The sequence below is a fragment of the Gossypium arboreum genome, chromosome 8, assembly GCF_025698485.1.
Source record: "Gossypium arboreum isolate Shixiya-1 chromosome 8, ASM2569848v2, whole genome shotgun sequence".
Classification (NCBI taxonomy): domain Eukaryota; kingdom Viridiplantae; phylum Streptophyta; class Magnoliopsida; order Malvales; family Malvaceae; genus Gossypium; species Gossypium arboreum.
The window spans coordinates 3,178,302-3,193,812 of NC_069077.1; the positions used below are offsets into that span (position 1 = coordinate 3,178,302).

At 30.0% G+C, this 15,511-nt stretch overlaps 3 protein-coding genes across 4 annotated transcripts; 1 reads left to right on the forward strand and 2 right to left on the reverse strand.

Annotated features, from left to right (window-relative positions):
* Window positions 1-354: 354 nt before the first annotated feature.
* On the reverse strand, window positions 355-6,028 carry LOC108469981 (V-type proton ATPase subunit H-like). Of its 2 annotated transcripts, none has more exons than XM_017771126.2 (12): window positions 5,768-6,028; window positions 5,370-5,442; window positions 4,653-4,778; window positions 4,353-4,455; window positions 4,197-4,269; window positions 3,186-3,251; window positions 2,976-3,087; window positions 2,621-2,782; window positions 2,383-2,508; window positions 1,944-2,069; window positions 1,621-1,800; window positions 355-877 (listed from the first exon to the last, which is right to left on the reverse strand). In XM_017771126.2, the coding sequence occupies exons 2-12, from the start codon at window positions 5,397-5,399 to the stop codon at window positions 629-631; spliced, it is 1,353 nt and encodes a 450-aa protein (XP_017626615.1). In that variant the 5' UTR covers window positions 5,400-5,442; window positions 5,768-6,028; the 3' UTR covers window positions 355-628. The 2 variants fall into 2 exon arrangements, with proteins under 2 accessions (XP_017626615.1, XP_052873993.1); XM_053018033.1 differs by lacking the exon at window positions 5,768-6,028 and adding an exon at window positions 5,660-5,718.
* Window positions 6,029-7,456: 1,428 nt separating this feature from the next.
* On the reverse strand, window positions 7,457-9,849 carry LOC108467703 (F-box/LRR-repeat protein 14). Its single transcript, XM_017768438.2, has 2 exons — window positions 9,566-9,849; window positions 7,457-9,078 (listed from the first exon to the last, which is right to left on the reverse strand). Exon 2 carries the CDS (start codon window positions 9,031-9,033, stop codon window positions 7,630-7,632), a length of 1,404 nt encoding a protein of 467 aa, XP_017623927.1. The 5' UTR covers window positions 9,034-9,078; window positions 9,566-9,849; the 3' UTR covers window positions 7,457-7,629.
* A 4,343-nt stretch (window positions 9,850-14,192) lies between these two features.
* Window positions 14,193-15,100, forward strand: LOC108465870 (putative gamma-glutamylcyclotransferase At3g02910). Its single transcript, XM_017766258.2, has one exon. It carries the CDS (start codon window positions 14,410-14,412, stop codon window positions 14,998-15,000), a length of 591 nt encoding a protein of 196 aa, XP_017621747.1. The 5' UTR covers window positions 14,193-14,409; the 3' UTR covers window positions 15,001-15,100.
* Window positions 15,101-15,511: the final 411 nt, after the last annotated feature.

Below are 15,511 nucleotides of genomic sequence, written 5' to 3' on the forward strand. Positions count from 1 at the left end.
TAGTAACGGTGGCGAAGCTTAACAGACACCCAAAGGCCATCACCCCTAAAATAGTTAATTTTAATTTATTTCATTTATAATTTATAAAATTTTAAATTAATAATAGTAAAATTACTCTCTGACCATCAAAAATAATAAAAATTTAATTTAACCCTTTAAAAATTATAAAGATAGACTACTAAAATGATGAAATTATATTTTTAATATCGTAAAAATATACAATTTAATTCCGGCCCTAAATAAAGTTTCTGGCTCCACCACTGCCCATATGTATTTGTATTTACTAGATACCAAAGAGTAAGAAAAAAAAAAAAAACAGTCATCAAAGTTCAAAATATTCAAGCTAAAAATAAGTTGTTCATTGTAATGCAGTTTATTTTAAAAATAGGGCAAGGACTGCATACATTTTATTCTACACCCACCACAACTCAAAATTTTAAAAACACTAATTTTGAAGGTTTTTTTTGACAAAAGAATCAAAACAATTCTTCCTTAGACATGTTCGCAACGAAGTATCCGACAGAAATATCAGCCATCCCAACTGGACTTGAACGAGAATATAAAACTCCTACAAAGCATAATTTACTTACCATCCGATGAGGACATGACCGAGCACGATGAAGCTGAACTACGCCTGCAAAAAGCTAGCATATTTGGCACCTAGGAAAAGCCTTTGGATGCAGAGCAAGGCATTCTTGGTAACCTCAGCACTGTCGTGGTTCATCAACTTCATCACCCGCTCCTTTGCCTTGAGGTCGTTTACTATCACCCGGCCAGCAGGATGGTGCTGAATAAATTGTGAGAGATCAAAGCAAGCAACAGCCAGAGCTCTTGGGTCACTGGACGTCTCCATAATTGTAATGAGGACCCTTAGAACCTGGGAAAGTACATGATAACTAATTACCACACGGTTTTCTACTTGGATATTCTCAATCTACATAAATATGCTTGTTTTAACTGATCCCAGATCTCGTCATTACGCAACAAAAAATAGCAGAAGTGAAACAAATTATTATGACAATAACTCGTTTCAAGGAAAAATGCAGCAGCAACACTCATTTGTTATGATTATATATCTTTTGCCCATTTTCCATAGACACAGACATACAAAAACATGCATATACTTATGCACATATGAATGTATATATTTAAGGATTGTAACACCTAAAGTGCACCTGGCTCCCTTGACAACATTGAACATCAGATTGGAAATTTAACTTTAGCACATTATCAGACAGGATTCTTTTTTCATAGAACACATTCTTTTTAAAAAATTTACATATCTATACTTGCGTATGAATAATTGTTACTGATAGGCAAGCAATCATCAGGGAGTTACATATTGTCTAATCCAGGCAGTACTTTCCTTCTAAGAGTGATAGACTTAACAAAAGGCCAAAACACTGCACAAATTAGCAGTTTACATGTGTGAGTGTATGTGGTGGTAAGTTGGTGTTTCTCAATACTACGCTAAGAAGATTTGGGTGGTCGGTAATTTTTGAACAGACCAATTGGACAACTTAACATTTTTATATTTGAATTGCTCTTCGTAAAGTTACCCAGAAGCAAGCAAACAGCATGAAAAATTGAAAGCCATGAGAAACAAAAGAAAAAATATACCTGGAAATCATTCTCTTCAAAGCATGAAACATTATCCCGCCAAAACAATGGATCTTTATGCATGGGTGACCAATCAAGATGACCAAGGAGAACTTCTTGCTTATATTTATCGAAGGAACTCAGTTTCTTAATGTTATCCTTCAACCCATCTTCCAGGTGATTGAGAGCCTCCAATAGATCCTATGAGATATCCAAATCAAATCCGTATGCAAGAATCAGTATATAAAGAGTACATAAAATTCAGCATAGCTGCATTGAATCTAACAATTAAGCTGAAGGAAAAATAAGATTTAACATAAGCATTAAACATTATGTTTTCTTACCTCATCACTCCAGGCTTGTGCTTTCAAACTCTGAACAATCTGCGGCAGTCCAAGGTCAACCATCTGAGCACCGAATGTGCCTTTGGATAACAAGTTCCTAAAGGTCAATACAACAACCCTGACAACCTGGCCGCAATTGGTCATACCCAAATAAATAATTACACAAATCAAAGACATGTTTCAAATGAGAAAATTGGCATAGAAATAGATTAATCAGCCTGCATCTAAAAGCATACAATTCATCCCTGGTAATAATAAAAATTCATAAAGCTAGTACAGAATTGCAGAAAAAGTTAAAAGGGGAAAGGAAAGCTCGAAAAATAACAGAATTCTGCCCATGTACCACATTAAAGGATGCTTGCTCATGCATACATTTTATTCCAGTAACATCAACATTACAAGGCAGAACTTGGATAATTGGCACATTAGAAGAGCTCACCTTCTCCTTTGTGGAACTCCTAACAACATCAACCAGTCTTGGAAGAGCCCTAGATGTTGCTAAATACTCGATTGCTGGCTCATAATAAGATAACAGCCACACGCAGAGGCATGTTTCATAGAGAAGCTGTCACAAAGATTAGTTGTCAATTTCAGAATTAGGCCACTCAAATGGCTTATAAGGAAAACAATCACCTCTTTAACACTTAACCACCTCAAAATATGTAAATAAAAAATACCTGGATAGATTGCTGGGTAGATGCCGGAGTAATTAAAGGAATCAGTAACTTCACCCCATCTGCTTGAACAAAGGAAGATCTGACGACAGGTTCCTTCAGTAATGATGCAAGGCAGTTAATAGCAGTTGGAATACCACAAGTAGGATGGGAAGGCTTCTTCAGCTGCGAAGACATTAAGCATCAAGAAGTAAGGACAACTCTAATCCAAGTCAACAAAAATAGAATCTTCTTCACAAGAAATCATGCTGCAACAAGGCCATGAGTGAGAATGAGACAACCAGAGACTGCAAAACGGACATGGGAACTTCCAGAAGGCATCTAAAATCATAGGGAGAATGCAAAGCAGTATGCTAACCTGTGTGCACAGCCATTCAACCAATTCCTTTAGTACATCATTAATGGTAGTGCCCTTCTTCTTTGAATTTTCTCCATTTGCAACAACGCCATCCTGGGTTTTTGGCCTTGCACTATAAATTAATAGAAGAAAGAATGTAAAGAATCATTAGATAATGGATGCAAGACACAATGCCAACTTCATTGCTTATATGGATTACATATTTTGTACCTTACTATCAAGGCAAGTATCTTGCAGCTCTTTTCTTGTATGAACCAGTTGCCTTTCCACAGCAACCTGAAAGTAGACCAAATTTTGGATAGTTTTAGTTCAGTTAATTTAGTACAAGATAGGAAATCAAGTGTACATGGATGAACATTTTCAAATTTAACGAGAGACATTTCTATTCTTCCAAATATATAAGGTAACACAGATGAGAGCAGAATATAGATTAAAAAAGAATATATGACACTGACAGCCATATATAAACTCATGCTTGGTGACCTACAAGATACAAATTATTTCCATCTAAAAACTCTTGAACCTAGCAGCAAAAAGCAGAAGCTCCTCATAAATACCATGTCTGCTAACCACATAGTAACTAGAACCTTTGAGCTAAGATCACAACCTGTTGCATACGTGCATATTTTCAGCATAATATCAAATATACTAGCAAAACATGCAACTATTTATTTTACAACTAGTGAGACAACTTACAACGAACAATCGCTTAAGAGTCTGTTATGTGCAAGATATCAAGACTCCTGATGCTTGTACATGTTCATTATGCAGATGGAGATAAATCCTACCAAATTAACTCAGATTTCAAGCAAGAGAATGCTAGAGAAGAGAAAACTATATTAACTTGAAGGGGCCAGCACCCACTTTTCAATGAAAAATTCCTAAAAAGTCAATAGCCATCACTAACAATAAAAGACAGTTTCTTCAGTAAGCAGAGTCAGTGCGTAGGAACCAGCTCAATTTAGAGTTAAAATAATGCAATAAAGGAGAAGTGAAGCCAATATATATAGATATAACATTTAGAAAGGTAATTCTAACTGTGTAGCAGTCATCAAGCAGACACTATAGACTATTTTAGGGTACCACTGGTCATAACTGAAAGATTAAAGAATATGTAGTTGAAAAATCAAAGAGTATCAGCCACCTTACTTATCCACTCGCACTAACACCCAAAAAAAAGGCACAAATTGATAATGAAAGCAATCTTTGGTAAAAACTTAACTTAGGAAAGGTTCATAAGTATCTTCATTAGCAAGAGACTTGTCATGAAATAGTCTGGCTCGTTTCGGATTGGCTGCAATAGAAAATATCATTAAGTAAATTTGTTTATGATGAATGACATTGTCAAAAGATCAATATTCTTCAAAGTTCAAATACCTGTAAGCATTTCATCAATTAAAGCCAGAACATATTCCACTGTTTCTTCTTTAAAGATATCACGTAAGATGTTAACAAACACTTGAACATAGGCTGGACCATCCTGTCAGAGTCATTTTACCAATCAATATCACTGCAAAGACTATCCTTATTTCTATAAGATTTTCCTTTAAGAAATGTGATTCAATTTACTGTGGAAGAGAAATTAGTATAACTAGTGAATCAATTGGAGGGGGAAAAAAGAACATATCAACAAAATAATATACAGCTCGTATGTTAAGAAGAGCTATAAAACATTACATCATCCAACAACTGTGCCCTGACACTTTCAGCTCTATTATCATAACGCCTTAACAGCTGCAAGCCTGTTCCTGAAATCAGCTTAGTTGTCATGTATGTTTCCCATGGGATGTCCCTCTTCAGAACCTTCAAAGGAGAAAAAGACATCAAAACGGAATCACCATTAACATGTCACCGTCACTATATCTTCGAATACAGCTTAAGAATAGAATTGTTTGAAACAGAGATTTCCTATCAAATATACAAACAAACAATTTGAAGAATTTAAAAGAGTCCTAAAACCTCTGTATCCCATCAAAATAGAACATTAGGAGAACGCCTAACCTATTTTTTTATAAGATCCATGCTTTTCAGGGTTTCAAAATATAAAACACATATTCAAGTATAATAGACTGGTTTTCGCAGTCAGTAACTGAAAATGAAAATTATCATCCATGGAATTCCACCAAATCTACCGCAACAGACGAAAATGTAATGCCTGATTCATGCAGGAAATATGTTTCTTTACAAATTTATTGATGAAATTTTCAAATTTATCATTAGCTTTTATAGCCGATCGCACTTCCATTTTGCTTCCAAAGCCAAAAAGAAAGAACAACAACAATGATCAAATGATTCTAAAGCTAAAGAGAAATCGCAACTTAATCGCAAATGAAATTTTCACTTTTTTCTATAAAATCATAACAAATAAAGCTAATGTAGTGATAGATCACCAACCTGTTCAGTGGATAGTTCAGCACGGTCCATATATGCTCAAGAAAGTACTTCAAATCCAGACGAACTCAAATCCCTACAGAATTTCACATAAAAAAAGAGAGTAAATAACTAATTTAATAAATTTAAAATCGAACTCCGATTTTAACTAAACACAACAAAAACCTATAATCTCAAATCTGAAGAACCAAATTAACAGATCCAATCTGATTAATCTAACGTATACTTCAATTCACTTCTCAGTTAAAATTGCATAAATTAAAATAAATCTAAAAAAAAAAACAGGAGAGTACAAAATAATTGAATCAGAGAAAAAGCAAGTTGAACTTTTCAGATTACGTGAACATTAAAACAATTTAAAAGAAAAAAAAATAATTAGGAGAAAAAATTATCTCAATCACCTTTAGTTTTTTTTAAAAAAATAAATCTAAAAAAAAAATAGAACGTAAATGCAGAGACGGGAAAGAGAGCCTGTTGTTTGGATGGAAAGGAAATTTGGAGGAAAATCGAGAAAAAGTGGACGATAATTTAGATAATAATACAAAAATACTAATAAGATCGGAAACGGTGTCGGATTGTTTATAAGATTTTTTGTTTTTTTCTTCTTTAATCTGGTGTGGCCCTGTTCTTCTGGCCAGGTCCGTAAAGAGGATTTTGATTGAAGAGGGTGGATCTGGTGCTCCCGTGAGTAGGCTTCCTTCTCGCTGGTTTTGCTTTATAAGCTCGACGCGTGGCTATCTGGACTTTCTTTAGAGTGATTAATGTTTTTGTCACTATATTTTAGGTGTAAATTGAAATTTGTCCTTACACTTTGATTGGTATTTACTATTATCATTGTCATCTAAAGATATTTATCACTATAATTTTAATACTATATTAAATTTGGTTGATTAAAGTTATATTTTATTTAATTTAAAGATAATATTTAATAAAAATATTTTATATTTTTAAATTAACCTTTAAAAATAATAAGTTAATTAATATTAAATAAAATGGTTATTTTATAAAATAAACTTATTTTTCTTTTGATATATATATTTATTTTTCAAGTTTTTATTTCATTAAATAGAAATTCTAATTTAATTTATTAATTTTTATTTTTATATGTTAAATTATTGTTAGTTATTAAAGCATAATATTGAAAATAATTTTTCTTATTATATTCTATTTTTAAATTATCTAAATTAATATTGAGTGGTAAAATTCAATTTTAAAAAATCAAAATTACTGGTAAAATGTAATAAAATTGAAAACTTAGTAGTAAAATTTAACCATATAAGAGTCAATGGTAAATTTCTAATGATAAATTTCTAAATATTTTTAAAATATAATAATAAATATCAATAAAAACAAATATATATTGGTAAATTTCAATATTACCTATAATAAATTTGCACTTAGCTTCGTTATAAAAGGATTATTTGCACTTAGCTTCTTTATGAAAAGGATTAATTCATGATACTCGTAAAATATACTTATTTTCTTATTTAGCGATCTTTTTTTTTTGGCTAGATTTGGTAATTAAAATAATCCTTCATTAAAAAATTCAGCTAACTAAATAATGCCACGAGAACTATATTTTCATATACTAGAAGGACGAGACAAATTATTTATTGTACCAATTACAAAAGAAAACAGTGTACTATAATTTTAACATATAATTATATTTTGGTTAAAACAAACATATAATCATATTCTTAAAATTGTATAAATTTATATTAAACATTAAATAGCAGCAAAGCATCCTTAAGTCAATTTTATTGATAATTTTATGAAAAATCATTTTTGTTAATTATTTTATTTACTTTGAAAAATTAATTTTAAAAATATTTACGAAAAACTTTAAGAATTTTACCGAATAATATAAAAAATCGAAAATTGAACTAAATTATTATAAAAAAATTCTAATCAAACTCAACCAAACTCACGTCTGGTAAATATTAGAGAGATGGAGGGACAACTACAGATTCATTCTTTAAAAATTAAAATAAAATAAACAAATAAAAAGAATGGGGGCAGCCATTGTTGTACTCATCTTAAACTCAACCTGTTACAAGGATATAGATCACAGAAGATAAATTAGGATAGCATTTTCAACAATCAATAATACAATTTGGCATATACAAGTTACATTGTTATTATCAACTGTTACATGTAAAGCTGATGCAACAACATCTGTGAATGTTCATTGAAATTAGAAAGGATACAAACAATCAAAAGAAAACCCCCACATAATCATTGACTCAAACCTGTAAAAGATGTTTCAATTCATCCACGATAAATCTTGCCGGAATGATATTGATCTAGCCGCACCGAAGATTGCTCTTTCTGAAATTTGAGGACAATCCTCAACGGCCAACAAGTCGAGTTTGTATGAACCGATGAGAGTTCTGAACCCGCCATTTGTAATCCCCAAACATTTGCTCAGCCGCAAAACATGCAGACGAGGAAACTGGCTTACGAGCTGCAACCCTTCATCGCTTATTTCTTGGCATCTCATGAGCTCCAGGGTTTCTAAATGCTGAGCCATGCATAGAGCTTCCATCCCAACATCAGTAAAGGAATAGACATGGTCCAGTGCGAGTTCCCGGACAGGGCAATTTTGGATCACACTAAGGATTCCATTTAACGTGAACGATGAAAACGAAGGGAACTCTCCATCAGAGAAAGATATCCTCAGTGTTTCAAGCATCAAACAGTTTTGAGCAATGGCTTTTAGACTCTCGTCGGTTAATCTCAATGGATTGTTCATCAGTAAAGGCAGTGAGAAATCAGAAGGAACTCGGAGGGATATTGACCGAAGATTACTAGATTTTTGTGCTAAGCTTACAATATCAGAGTCTCGTACTCCAACGCACATGTCCAAGTGAATTTTCTCCAAGTTCCTGCACTTCCCTAATACACAAGCCAGCCCTCTTCCAGGGCTGATGATGCAATTGACCAAGCTAAGCTCCTGCATATTTTCACATGGAATCCACTGTCTTTGCCATCGATCTACAGCCAACCGATCATAAACTTTCATATAACGGTAATTAGCATCCACCTCGAATTGCAACCTTTTTAGCTTTCGCCAACTCGGTCCTAGCTTTATCAAATCACCTTCCCCGATTGCTCTACAATTTTTAATAGACAGATCTTCGAGTGTTTCAAGCTTGCCAAGATATTCTAACCACTCAACACTGTTAACATTCAAGCAGCGGATAAGGTGGAGAATCGTGAGGCTTCTGCAGCCTACAACAAGGGATAGTATGCCACACCCGGTAATTCTCGGGGTGAAGTTCAGCTTCAATGCCGAAAGCTTGGAGCAAGAAGACAAGTAACGAAGGCCCATATCAGTTATAAATGTGCAATAACTTAGAGTGAGATCACTCAGTAACGGGCAGTAACCAGAAAGAATCGAGAGCCCCTGGTCATCCATTTGTTTGCCGAGTTTGGACATCCAACCGGAGTAAGTGACTTCTACTCTTGTTAAGTTGGGAAACCTATTGCAGAGGGAAGCCAAAGCTTCATTCGCAGGATCTAACCCGCACCCAACTCGAAGAGAAATTCTCTGTTCGTTATCAAGTTCATAAAGACGTTTACACGCTAACGAAACTGAGTTTCGGTCCCCGGTTTTCCTAATCCTGCCTAAAATTTCCCAAACCAAGTTCTCTGGTAACTCATCCATTGTAAACCAGATATCATTTACTTCAACAACAGAACCCTAGGATTTCTGCAGCAAAGAAAGATCAAATTTTTCCATCTAATAACACAAATTTAAACAGAAATTCTAAAACCCAACAATTTGCAGACTACAAAGAATGGAACAAAATTTATGTACAATTAAAATCTGACTAAAACCCATAAAAAACCGGATGAACCTAACCTAAATAAACTGTTCTTAATAATTTCGAAGGCAAATAATTTATTTTTCTATTGTTTTTGTCATACCGCTTCCAATGCAAACAATCAAAGGAGAAAAACACAGGATCTGATCAACTAAGCACAAAAACAAAGAGAACCCATTGTTCCAATCGTTTCCCAGAACATAAATCTAAATCAAAATTTGATATGAAAAAGCAGAAAAATCTACACATGAAACTAATGAATTATGAGTCACAAACAAATCTAAAAAAAAATAAAAAAGAGAGATAAGGATTTGGATTATACTGACAAGGAACAATAGATATAAAAAGAATTAAATGATTTTTAAGTGTTACCTGAAAAGGAAATTTGATGAAAGTGAGAAATCCCTTAGAATTAAAAAGTTGGAAACTAAGCTTTTGTTAAAAGGAACGTTTCGTTCTGTTTCAGTTTTGGTGTAATAGCAAAGTTCTTATTTGCCTTTGCGGCGGCTTTATCGGTCGCCGGTTGGTGGTAGCAATTAACGTTACGATCTTACGTAAATATCCATTAAAGGTCTCAGAAAATATCTGCCTTTAAAGAAAACATAGATATACGAAAAAAAATTTATTTTTGAAAAGTTTGCCTTATAGAAATCCCATTTCTTGCTTAAAAATAATATATAATAAATAATAAAAGATAATATTTAAAATTAATTAATTATAATAACAAATGGAATATTCCATCATATTAAAATTTAAAAAAATAATTCTGAGTAAAATAAAATTGAAACAAATAAATAATTAGATAAATAATATTAAATAGATTACAATAATTTATCATAATTTTATCATTAATTGTGAATTAATATCAAGATGACTTGTCATACCAACTCAATTAATAACATTATTAATAATAATTTGTGCATATTAAAATAAAAATTTAGTTAAGTGATAAGTTTAAGGTTTTACTAATCTATTTGGCATGAGTTTAAATATCATTAGATGCATATTTTAGTGGTTTTTTAAATAAAAGATTAAAGATCCCTCAAATAATATAATTTATTTTAAATGTGAAGAGACAATAAAGTAATTCCTCTAGTTGAATTAGAACCGGATTGATGAGTGACACTAACTAAATAAAGAGCTTTATAAATAATACTAGAAATTCTATTATGCACGTATGTACGTGAAAATTACGTATTTTGAACATAAATTTGTATTTGAAATTAACATACAATAAATAATAAAATAAAAGAACCAAGTCAATTAGAAAAATTAGAAAAAAGTCCTTTTGTATTTACAATAAAGCTTTGATTTAGGGGTAAAGTGGATTTTTATTACTGTAAATAACACGAGCTCAAATCCAACCATGTGCAAAAATTTTATCGAGTTTTGAAAAAGACTAAAATACCCTTGAATAATATAAATTTTTTTAAATATGAAATAACATTTTTTTGTAATTCTACTAACCGAGTTGATGCTCAATTGTCTTGTTACACCAGCCCAATCCGAGATTCTATTAGAAGTATAGATATACAAATAATAGATATAATAAATTGGATATATTAAAATAAAATGTATATATATATATATATATATATATATTCAGATGAATTTTGGTTGAGTGGAAATTTTAAGATTTTACAAATAAAATTGTTGTGAGTTCAAATCAGACTATATGCATATTTTTATTGGTTTTTGTTAAAATAAAAATATTAAAATGCCATTGACTAATATAATTTACTTTAATTATGGAAGCACATTTTCATAATTTCCGTAGCTGAGTTGGTACACATTGACTGGTGATACCAACTCAATTAGCAACTTAAATAACAATACGTATAAATATGCAACTAATGGAGGTAATAAAGTGTACATAATAAAATTAAAATGTATAAAATAGTAAAATACAGTTTTAGTTAAGTAGTAAATTAAATGTTTTAATAATGTAATTTGTGAGGATTTGAATCCTATTATATGCATTTTTTTTTCTTAAAGTGAAAATATTAAAGTACCCTTTAATAATATTATTTATTTTAATTATAGAAGCATATTAGCGTAATTTCCTAATTGAGTTGGTACCAGTTGACTCGTGATATCAACTCAATTAGAGACTTTATTAATAGCAAGTATAAATAGGTTCGCAAATTAAAAAAATCTATAAAATATATTAAAATAAAGCTTTAGTTGAGTAATGAGTAGTAAATTAAGGTTTTACTAATTCAATTACTATAGATTCAAATCTCATCATATACGTATCTCTTAATAAAAAATTAAATTACCTTTGAAAAATATAACTTATTTTAATTATAAAAGGGCATTTCCATAAAATTTCTAACCGAGTTGGTGACTTGCATAAAATTATTGTATGTATAAATTATTTGAAATTATATATGATTTAAAATATTCTAAATATAATATTTAAATTAAATAATTAAAATATAGGAATATAAAATTTACAAAACCGTTAAAAGTTTGTTGTTATTATTAAATTTGATGAGGTGCCAAACATATAGTTAAGCATGCCACCTTTGTTTATTGTATTTTCTTTGTTCATATGAGGAGGAAATATTTTTACACATTTAAAATTTAGTTGTTCTACTTTGATTTTGAAGAATTTAGTTATTTTATTCTTAAAATTTAAGAATACAAATTTAATTATCGGAATTGTTATATTTTTTGTTAAATTCAAGTCTATTACAAACGTCTTTTTTCTTGTCACTATTTTGACAAATGAAATTCTTTTATTCAAAATGTTACATCAACAAATTTAATAGAATAATTTTAAAGGTATTAACAATTAGACCCGATATTTAAATCCAAAAATAATAGGACTAAATTTTAAATGTACAAAAGTATAGGGACTTGGAGCACATTTGAAGCTTATACAATTTTCAAAACTTTTGTACTATTAATATTTTTAACAATTCTACCAATGAATTTATCAATGTACTTGTAATTGTTATGCATATAAAAATTTAAATTAATCTAGTATCTTTATTATATTGATCTAAAATTTTATCTATGTTTATATATACATGGGATGGTTGAAAGATTTTTTTTAGATGAAAAATAAATATATTTTTAAAATTTCAATCATACTTAACATGCATCATCTACATAAATGGGATATGAAATGTGAAAGTTAGATTGTTAAAATATTAAAGCTTAAATATCAACAAAGTTCTCATAAAATAATTATAAAACCAATTGAGCTTTTAATCGAAAATTACAATGAATTGTGTCCTCATTGATATTTAGTAATCAATTGAGTCCCTAAAATATAATTTTCTATTAAACCTCCTAATAGTTCGTTCATGAATAATAACTGGCATAGAAAAATGATGATGGAGCGTTTGACGTGGGAAAATGTTGATGTGGATGGATTAATATTTTAATTATATTGCAAGGAATTAAATTATTTTCAATTATTTAAAGTTAAAAATATTAAAATATTACATCAAATTTAGAAAATTACAAACTATAAAGTATATAGGAAAACTGTAATATTTATTATATATTATGAAAAATTACAAAAAAGGAAGATAATAAAAATATAGAAAATAATAAAATAGATATGATTAAATTTCATAGATATTGTTTATATATTATAAAAATGTTAGAAATTACAAAAAATATATTTAAGAAAATATATACAATATAGAATAAGTTATACATAATTAATTTTTAAAAATTATAAAAGTTATAAGAAATCTTATAGAAAATTTTTGTTATTTTGTAGGTTTAGAGTTACACTTGTCCATGGATTGAGTTATCGGTCGGTTTAACTTATTCAGTTCAATTTAAACGAGGCTTGATAATGATTTTTTGTATTTGGGTTGACGTGATCCAACTTGAATTTAACTTAAATATATTTTAAAATATTTTTATTTAAATTTAATTATAAAATATATAAATATTAATATAAGATTATATATTTGATATTTTATTATTTTAAACAATAATATGGTTTTTTTTAGGGTCGGTTGTTCGTGCCAAACTTGAGAAGTTTTTAGAAATGGGCCATAGCCCGACTCACAAAAAACTCTACTTGAAATCTTGGTTTCGGTAATAAAAGGAGTTTGAAGCATGATGGTAGTTGCTAAAAGAGTGGTTCGAGCGGTAGGTGAAGACACTAAGGAAGGAGTAACGATTTTGATTAATTGAAGGTGATGCAAATGAAGTAAAAAATGATGCACTAAGTTACGATATAGAGCAACATGTGGGAGAAAACAAAAATAAAGTAAATTTTTATTTAAATATTTTTAAAGTAATTAAAAATATTATAAAATTATAAAATTCAAAAATTATAAAAATATCTGACAAAATTCCATTATTTTAATATTTATTTATTTTATAATATGTTTTTAATAAAATTTCAAAACTGTTTTAATAAATATATTTAAGTTTTTCACAAATATCGTGAGGGTCATAAAATAAAATAAAATATTTGTCAGCAAAATAAGTTGATTAAAGTGCGTCTATAGTGTTTGCACTTTTCAAAAATTAAGAATTTAGTTCATGTATTTATACGTTTTAGAAATTTAATTAATATATTTTTAGATTTTAAATTTTAGATCTAATTGTTAATATTATTAATTTTTTGATTAAATTTATTATTGTGACAATATCTACAGTTGGACTTAAACTCTAGAATCAAAAATAAATGGATTAAATTTTTAAAAATATAAATAGATGAAATAAATTTTAAGTGTTATAAAATAAATAGATAATGAGTAAAGAACAAAGAGAATGAGAGAGGAAATAGAGAGCATATTTTTTTAATTAATCAAAATATTTATAAAGTTTTTTAAAATCTCTATTTATAAATATAAGAAATATAAATGAAGTAGAGATATAATTTTAATGATTATTATAATTTAAAGTTTATTTAAATTTATATTGATATTGATGGATGTGATTGTTGACTTAATATTCATAATACTAAACATATTTTAACTGTATAGATTTTACCATATGCTTTTCCTCTGATTTGCCGTCAGTAAATTTCAATGACAGAATTTTTTATAGTTAAAATTACCAACCAGCCAAAAGTGGAATCCTCCTATAAATAGAACTCCATATCCATATACGGTTTAATTATATAAGCATCAGCAAATCATTTTTTTTTCTTTCTCTTTTTTTTTTTTTCCTTCAGTTTTCCCTCACTTTCTCATAGGCCAATCACCACAGCTACTCGTCAAAAAGAAAAAAGAAAGATGGTATCCGAAAACAGTAGCTGTACGAGCCTTATATTCACGTACGGAACCTTGAAACGAGGGTTCTCCAATCACGTTCTTCTTCAAGATCTGATGCGAACCGGAGATGCCGTGTTCAAAGGCAGTTACCAAACGGTGGAGAAATACCCTCTCGTTTGCGGGCCTTACCGCGTCCCTTTCCTCCTCAACCTGCCCGGTTCAGGACACCGAGTCACGGGCGAGTTGTACGCCGTGTCGTCACGGGGACTCGCCCGCGTCGATGAGTTGGAAGGCACGAGTCGCGGTCATTACGAGCGGCTGCCGATCCTGCTGATTCCCGCTGGCTACGGGAACGAAAGCGGGAATAACAAAGAAAACGAGGAAGATCAGGCGGTGTTAACCCGCGCGGCCGCGGGGGGAATAACGTGCGCGGCGGAGGCGTATTACGCGCACAAGAGCTTCGAGAAGGAGATGTGGATGAAGAACGGGAGGAAAGGGTTTGGGATTTATTCAGAGAAAGAAGCCAAAGGGTATGTGAAAAGGAAAGATAGGCCTCAAGATCTCAGTTTTCTGGATCATGTTAGGATTTTTATTTCATCTCCTTCCGATTAATTCAGGAAAAAATATTTGGGTGTTTATAAAATTTTTGTATTTTGTTATGAATCTTCTTTTTGTTTAATTTGGAATATCGAAGAAATTCAAATTGAGAAAATTTATTGAGCTTCTTTTTTAAAGCTTTACCAGAAAGATTATTAAAAAAAAAAGCAGCGCAGAAAGACTTTATTCAATAATATTTTTAATGGTTTATCATTTTATCAATCTCGAGTAGTTGTTAAATTATTAATAGTATAATAATAATAAAAATTGTTTATAATTTTTTAAACACAGGTTTAATCTCATTACATGTTAATTTTAATTTTTATTTTAAAATTATATAAAAATATAGAGACATTAACCCAATCAATAGTTTTATTATTAAAATAAGATAATATACATACATAAATTTAACGGACAAAAATATTTTATGTTAAAAGCTATTTTTTAAAGTTAAGTTAAGAATTATTATCAGTGGAGTGATAGCAAAATTTGTTTATAAAATTATTAAACATGTGTTTAATTCTTT

What these genes read in the sequence shown, in the direction of transcription:
- LOC108469981 (XM_017771126.2), bottom strand. Translation starts at nt 5,399, where the DNA reads ATGGACCGTGCTGAACTATCCACTGAACAG. An exon ending in GGAGTTCCACAAAGGAGAAG is followed by an intron (nt 2,070 to 2,382) that starts GTGAGCTCTTCT and finishes AATTGCGGCCAG; the next exon opens with GTTGTCAGGGTTGTTGTATT. An exon ending in CACAAGCCTGGAGTGATGAG is followed by an intron (nt 1,801 to 1,943) that starts GTAAGAAAACAT and finishes GATATCTCATAG; the next exon opens with GATCTATTGGAGGCTCTCAA.
- LOC108467703 (XM_017768438.2), bottom strand. Translation starts at nt 9,033, where the DNA reads ATGGATGAGTTACCAGAGAACTTGGTTTGGGAAATTTTAGGCAGGATT.
- LOC108465870 (XM_017766258.2), top strand. Translation starts at nt 14,410, where the DNA reads ATGGTATCCGAAAACAGTAGCTGTACGAGCCTTATATTCACGTACGGA.